The sequence below is a fragment of the Sinocyclocheilus rhinocerous genome, unplaced genomic scaffold, assembly GCF_001515625.1.
Source record: "Sinocyclocheilus rhinocerous isolate Xijiao unplaced genomic scaffold, SAMN03320098_v1.1 scaffold259, whole genome shotgun sequence".
NCBI classification, from domain to species: Eukaryota; Metazoa; Chordata; class Actinopteri; order Cypriniformes; family Cyprinidae; genus Sinocyclocheilus; species Sinocyclocheilus rhinocerous.
Window position 1 is genome coordinate 58,016 of NW_015635083.1, and position 7,799 is coordinate 65,814.

The following is a 7,799-nucleotide window of genomic DNA, read 5'->3' on the forward strand; positions in this document are numbered from 1 at the left end:
ATATATATAGCTTTACACACTTGACCAACTATTATCTACACTATTATGTACATGGTATTCAGTATAAAAAAAGTTTGAATATAATTACTCTACTGTGAATTGAGATATTTTGAATTCCACTAATTGAAAGATTAGTGGAATGAAATATTTACATGTAGGAGAGGTTATCCATGGGGTGAAACATGCTTGTCTGGATATTTGGGACCTCCACTCCCTCCAAGCCACTGCAGAAACAGAGTATCCAAGCTTTATTATTAAGTCCTTTATCAGGAGCCTTCGGTTATTCCGCTGACCTCCATCCACTCACCGTCTACAAGCTCTGAGCCTCAGTGATTACTAGAATTTCTGATTCTGGAACACAGCCTGGTCTGCTGTTTGTTTGTTTTATCATCAGTCTGCGCTGCAGCCCGAATCAAGCCCACAAACATTAACTCAACTCCATGTGACTCATTTAATTTGGAAACCCACCTTTGTTGTGTGGTCACAACAGCATATGACATTTTTTTTAACATTAATTGTTGAAAATCTCATGAAAACTGCAGATAATGCTGTTACTTACAGAGACTGGAGCTGAATTAGGTGGTTAAATTGGCCTGGATGGATGTGGTCCAGCGGGTTTTGGGACAGATTCCTACAAATAAGAAAACACAGCAGGCCATTTTATGTAACAGTTACACGTAATAATGAAGTGTACTTACAGACAGCAGCACAGTTACTCACAGAATCTGCAATGAGGGTAAATCCTTGAATATACTGACTGGAAGTTCCTTTATCAAGTTACTGGACAGATCCCTGCAAAAGCGAAGAGGACATGTCAAATTAAACTCACTAATAACTCACTAACCCCTTTGTTTCCATGCACACACTCACATTCACAGCAATGCTTCATATTCACTTACAGGTCTCCCATCATGCGCAGAGATTGGAAGGTGTTCTCTGGCAAACTCTTGATGAGGTTGGCTCTCAATGACCTAGAAAACAGCAAGGATGAGAAGAGTGAGGATCAACCACATCGAGAGGGTCCTGATCTGGAACTTGTCTCTTTAACTCCTTGTTTCCTTTTTTAAAACTGTCTGTTTTCAGCTGGAGCTTAAAAGTACAGAAACTGATTTTCAAGCATAAAGAGGGAGATTTAGTTTTATTGTTTTCTTACATGCAACAATTAGTGTTATTATAGTTAACTAAAAATAAAATAAAATAATAAAAATAAAAATAATCACTTGAAATAAAATAAAGGTTAATTGAAATAAAAAAAACTTATTTTGATTTCAGCTAGTTGCCAAGAAAATATTTTAAATTTTCTTTTAAATACTAAAATAGCTAAAACTGAAAAACTGAAATAAAAATAATATAAATTATGTAGACTTAAAAAAAAAAAAAAAAAAAAAGACAAAAGCACACAACAAAATGACTAAAACTTTAACTATAATTTAACATGAAAATAGAAAATGTAAAAATATAAACATTCCAAATATTGGTAAAAACTACAATATCTTAATGATACTATAACACTGGCTACATTAACACACTCTATAAGTTTTTACTTTTAAATTATTTAGATCAGAGAAAATATAAATTAAAACAAAGTTGGAACCAAAAGTCTGAGATAAAATATTCAAATTATGCTGATATAATTTGCACAGAAAAATGTTTTATTACATTTGAAAATAATGCAAAATAAAATAATTTAAACTATGCATTAATCTCAATTATTTAAATTACATTCAAGTGAAATATTGACTTCTAACTTTAAAGCTTATTATACAGATGGTATAATATGAATACTAATAATGTTTATACTCACAGCACAGTCAGATGTTCACAACTGAGGAAAGTTGACAAGCCCAAAGTCTTAATGCGGTTCCCCTCGAAATCCCTTTAAAAGAGCATGTCAATGTGTATTGATGTGTAAACATTCATAATGCAAATAAAAATGCTGGACATACAACATTCCAGTAAATATAATACAGGCAAACTGACATGTACTTCATATATACATGATATTTAAAGATTTAAAGCTTATATATACATGATATTTAAAGATAACATGAGAGCTGAAGGTCTAAGATGATTTGGCAGGTCTATCTAGATGATATGACAGGCTTTAAGATGGTTTAGATCCTACCTGTCCGATTGCTACCACTTTGTTTATTTAAACGGGGAGTCATCTCAATTATCAACAGTAAAGTATGGAGTGCCACAAGGATCTGTCCTATGTCCTCTGCTATTTTCAATATACATGTTGCCCCTTGGTAATATTATTAGAAAATACGGGATTAGTTTCCACTGTTATGCTGATGATACTCAACTATATATCTCAACAAGACCAGATGAAACTTCTAAATTATCTAAGCTAACAGAGTGTGTTAAAAATGTAAAAGATTGGATGACCAATAATTTTCTCCTATTAAATTCGGAAAAGACAGAGATATTACTTATTGGACCAAAAAAGTACACAGAATCTCTTGGATTACAATTTGTAACTAGACGGATGTACCCTAATTAGTCTTCTACCATGCTACAATCCATCACGCTCCCTAAGGTTGCAAAACTCTGGACTTTTGGTAGTACCTAGGATAGCAAAGTCCACTAAAGGAGGTAGAGCTTTTTCGCATTTGGCTCCCAAACTCTGGAATAGCCTTCCTGATAACGTTCGGGGTTCAGACACACTCTCTCTGTTTAAATCTAGATTAAAGACACATCTCTTTGGCCAAGCATTCAAATAATGCATCTCATAATCTTGTACTGCAGTTATATCTGATTAAATGCACATTATTATTCTTTAGTTTGTGTTAAACAAATCAATTTTGCTTGTTTGGAACAGCAGCTACGCTAATTATGTCTCTATTTGTTTCTCTGTTTTTGCCACGGGATTGACATCCCATGGTAACTAGGATTTACACAAGCTTCAGTCTGGATCCAGAACACCTGAGAAGAGATGATGCCAACCCCTCAGAGGACCTCAGATGATGCCAACCCTGAAACAACATATAAAACTACCAAACTTTGCTATTAGTTTGATTGCAACATATAATAATTGCTGTTAATAGTGTTCATCATCTGTTTGATTACGTCTTTAATTGATTTTTCCGTACATTTCTGCCATATGTACATTAACTGACAGTCACCACTGATAAGCTATTACTAAATATATTGTAGAAACTTAATTTTCTGTAAAGCTGCTTTGCAACGATTTGTATCGTGAAAAGCGCTATTCAAATAAACTTGAATTGAATTTAATTGAAATTTGGTTTCACTCATAGAAACACGTCGGCACATCAGTGAAATCCAACTCATTCTGTTGCTCTTGGCTGCCAGTGACGGACACCATGGCCAAAGAGAGAATAACAGTGGCATTAGCAACTGAGAACATACTGTTCTTGTACTACAGAGATGCTATAAAGAAGGACGAGTCCCAGTAGCATTCAAACCTGTCTGCAATCTGAAAACAGCCAAGTCCCAAAAAAAAAAAAAAAAAAAAAAAATGCGAAAAAAAATAAAAAAAAAAAAAGATAAAAAAAAAAAAAAAAAAAAAAAAATAGAATAGAAAGTGTTATATATGAATGATAATATTTATTTATTATTATTAATATGTAGAAATTAACTGAAAACACTTTAAATTACCATTGTAACCAATGTTTCGAATATCTATATACAATGTATATACAGTCTATATACAATAACCCATATACAATGTATAGAATATCTTCAATATTGCTATAATAACTGTTTAATATTCAATGAGCAATCTGAACTGTTCTTGAATCTTATACAAAAACTATCTCTTACTATGTGTTCTAATTTGGCATAATTCACTTTAACTGGAGTTCACTGTTTTGCAGTTTAAAAACAAGCAAAGTATGTAAAACAGTATTATGCTGGAGATCTTGAGAGGTTCCAAAATACACATCCCTCTGAATTATGTAATATAAGACATTATTGGGACAAGCCCTTCAGTAATTCCTGAATATTTCTTTGGTTGCCTTAGTTTCACTCTCAAACACCTGCCTGGGTGCCTGGGTGAAACAAATTGCAAGAACACGTTCAATGGATATTTCAAATATGTCACCACTGTCAGTCAAGACTTTTTTTTTTGTCTGAATATGAGACCTACTTTGCGCAATAAAAGTACTTGTGACAGGTACAAATGCGCCACAGGCAGCCCAATTGTTTAATCAGGCTAAAACACAGTGGTTAACTCTAATGTCTTGTAAGATATCAATTTTTGATGAGTAAAGAATAGTAGGCGGTTTCTTTGTACACCAGTATATCGTAGCTCTGTTCCAAAACCTGAGCTGCCCCACTGCCTACTGCCAGCATCTTTTGAATTCAAAATCAAGCAAGTCGTGACATTTATATTGAGTAGAAGAGAAGCAGATACTTACAGCCAGCTGAGAAAGGGCACATGGGTGCAGAGTCTGGAGTCTGGAAGCTGTTCTAGAGAGGTGTTCACCATTGACCTGTACAGATGATGAGATGAGGGGAGCCGGAACATCATAACCTGTCAGCAGAAACCTCATAAAGACATTCAAAACTACAGTGCACAGACTTAAATCAGTTGCAATGCAAATATTATATTTTTCAGAGCAATATTTTTTTGTGACTGAATCAGCTGGGTTGGAACTATGAAACACTGATTCTGAAGAGCAGCACTTCACACTCAAATAACGGGATTTGTTTAAACAAAAGAAGGAAATGAACAAGTCCAACACTTGTGAAGATTGATTAAGACTTACAAGAAGAAGAGGGAACTCAGGCCAGTAAATGTGTTGGCTGTAATTGTTGTTATGGGATTGTCATCCAAAATCCTGAATAGGATGAAATAACACTTCAAAACCTGCAAAAATATCCCTAAACTATCAGCCAAAATAATGAATTTTGCTGCCTTTCCTAATTCACCCTGACAACCTGTAGATTCAGTACAGCTACGCTACTGTTCTAAAGTTTGTTTAAAGTTTTTAAAGAAAAAAACATTTTTTATTCAGCAAGAACACATTAAATTGATCAAAAGTTACAGTAAAGTCATTTATAATGTTACAAATGATTTCAAATAAATGCTGTTTTAAGCTTTTTTTTTACGGTAAAACATTACACAGCTGTTTCCAACATTAATAATACACTGATTTGAACCCTAAACCAGCATATTGAAATGATTTCTGAAGGATCATGTGGCACTGAAGACTAAAAATTCAGCAAATGCCGACTTGTTGAGCATAAGAGACTTCTTTACAAAACATTTAAAAAATATCACCGACTTTGAATAGTAGCGTATACTATGAATTTTTAATGTAATCTAAAAATGTTGTAACCTAATCTTTTAATAAAGATTTTATTCTTGGTCAAAAAAAATTTATATGTATTTTGTACTTATGCACAAAAATTACATTTAAGTACAGGAATCTACTGCTGTTTCAATACATTATAGATATTATACAGTGTAGACTATATGACTGATGTAATCATCTTAAATTTGGAAGAAGGCAAGATAATTTTTTATATATGAACAGCATTTACAGCTTGCTGATGTGTTGAAGGTTGTACTCACAACCATTTGAGTTTATGAAGATCACTGAACACTCCAGGGGAAAGTAAGGAGATGCAGTTCTGGCTCAAAGATCTACAACACAAGATCAAGCAAATACAAGTGCTCATTCATGTCGATATATCTTCCTATTTACTGTATTAGATAAAGGTCATGAATACTGTCTGAACTCATTTCAAATCCAGTGCTTGACATTATTTTCTGTATTCAAAAAATAGACACTTACAGTTTTTGCAGCTTATATAGTCCACTAAACGCATGAATGGAAACAGTGCCAATGCAATTATCCTGGAGAAACCTAAAAAAAAAAATCAGCAATTTGGTCAACAGGTTGTTAAGCTTAACAGGTTTACAAAACTGATAAAATATCTAGTCTACAGACTAAAATGACAATGACTGACTTTTCATGTTTGATTTAATGTCAAGCCATCTCAAGGTCTGAATGCATTAAAACGCCCTTTTAGCTTCCCAGCTTGTTTAACAATCAGACAGCAGCTTGAATTTAGTTTAAAATAAATCTTAATGTCACACAGTGGGGTTCCCAGTCCATCGGCACTGAGGCGGAAGGTAAAAGAACTAAATTAAGTACTCGCATAGTTTGCATAACTTTGTTGGTTTTAAAAGAATTTAAAGGGGTCCTATTATGCTTTTTCACTTTTTCAACTTTAGTTAGTCTGTAATGTTGCTGTTTGAGCATAAAAAAGATCTGCAAAGTTACAAAGCTCAAAGTTCAATTCAAAAGGAGATATTTTATTTAATAGAAATCACTTTTCAAAAACTACAACGAACAACTCGTTTGGACTACAGATCTGCGAAGTTACAAAGCTCAAAGTCCACTTCAAAAGGAGATATTTTGTTTAACAGAAATCACTTTTCAAAAACTACAATGAACGACTCGTTTGGACTACAACGCATATTTTCCGACGAATGGGACGAGACCTTGGTTGAGCTGCACTAGAGAAGGCAACGAGTGTTATCACTATGTCGGAGACATGCTAGCTTTCCCAAGGCAGACGAACTTAGAGTGGTTACAATCATCCGGGATTAAATCGCCCTCTAATTGATTTGATTTTGATGCAATATTAACACTGAAGCTCGCAGGCGGCTATGGTAAGGGGCATGACATTTCCCGACCAGGCGCCTAGTGCTGCCAATCACAACACACACTGGCCCAGCTAACCAATCACAGCACATTTCATATTTCAGAAGGCGGGCCTTCATTTTATACAGGAACTATTTGAGCCGTTCATGCCAGACTGAGGAGGGAGGTGTTGTAATAATGTAAAATATGTGAAAAATAATGTGTTTTTCGAACAACCTAGTATGAGAGCCTGTTCTAGTACACCCCCAAAACAAAATCAAGACTTTGTAAAAGAGCATAATAGGACCCCTTTAAGCATTTATTCATTAACTATATAAATCACTTCTATTTAGAGAAGCACTTTCAGTTTGGTGTATTTATGAAAATGTTAATGACTTAATATACACCTGGTACTGCATATCCACTTCCTTTCTAATACTCTAATGAAAAAAGTAAAAAATTTTAAATTTATAAAATTTTAATATAAATTTATAAAACTGGGGTTATTTAAAAAAATAAATTAAAACTTTTATTCAGCAAGGATGCATTTAAGTGATTAAAAGTGACAGCAGATTATTAAAATATTACAAAAAAAATCTATTTCAAACAAATGCTGTTCATTTGAACATTTTCTTCATCAAATAATCCTGAAAAAATGTATTACAGTTTTCACAAAATATTAAGCGGTTTCATACAATTGTTTTCAGCATTGATAATCATTATAAATCAGCATATTATAATGATATCTTAAGATTTAATAAAATATATTTTTTTAAATATGTGAAAACATTTTAAATATTACTGTTTTTTTAGAGGCTTCATTCAGAAAAATTAAAATATCTTACAGACCAAAAACCTTTGAAAGGAAGTGATATATTCCATTAAAAAGGGGACCAAAATGGCAGTACAAGGGTCATTCCACGAAATCAGTGCCTTTTGTGTCCCTAAGAAATAATCAACATAGATTTAATATAACAACAAATAAATGTGCAATTTAAAAACATAACAATACTATGTATGTTTTAATCAATATTATATATATAAAAAAGTCAATTAAATATTATTTTAAATAATTTAAATAGCATTTATGCTGGTAAGGGTAAGCTTTTGGCCTGTCCCTCACTATGATTTTTCTTTTTGAGCAGGACTTTTTATTTTCTAAATTAAAAAAAAAAC

The 7,799-nt window shown here is 33.0% G+C and overlaps 1 protein-coding gene across 1 annotated transcript in view; it reads right to left on the reverse strand.

The window, feature by feature from the left end:
• The window catches only part of rxfp2b (relaxin family peptide receptor 2b), a 27,629-nt gene that overhangs the window by 13,379 nt on the left and 6,451 nt on the right, over positions 1-7,799 (reverse strand). The window contains exons 6-14 of the mRNA XM_016560967.1: positions 5,769-5,840; positions 5,546-5,617; positions 4,737-4,808; positions 4,386-4,460; positions 1,805-1,876; positions 900-971; positions 721-792; positions 560-631; positions 153-224 (exon numbers count right to left, since the gene is read on the reverse strand). Of these exons, the coding sequence (XP_016416453.1) occupies positions 153-224; positions 560-631; positions 721-792; positions 900-971; positions 1,805-1,876; positions 4,386-4,460; positions 4,737-4,808; positions 5,546-5,617; positions 5,769-5,840 (651 nt within the window). The remainder of the gene's footprint in view (positions 1-152; positions 225-559; positions 632-720; positions 793-899; positions 972-1,804; positions 1,877-4,385; positions 4,461-4,736; positions 4,809-5,545; positions 5,618-5,768; positions 5,841-7,799) is intronic.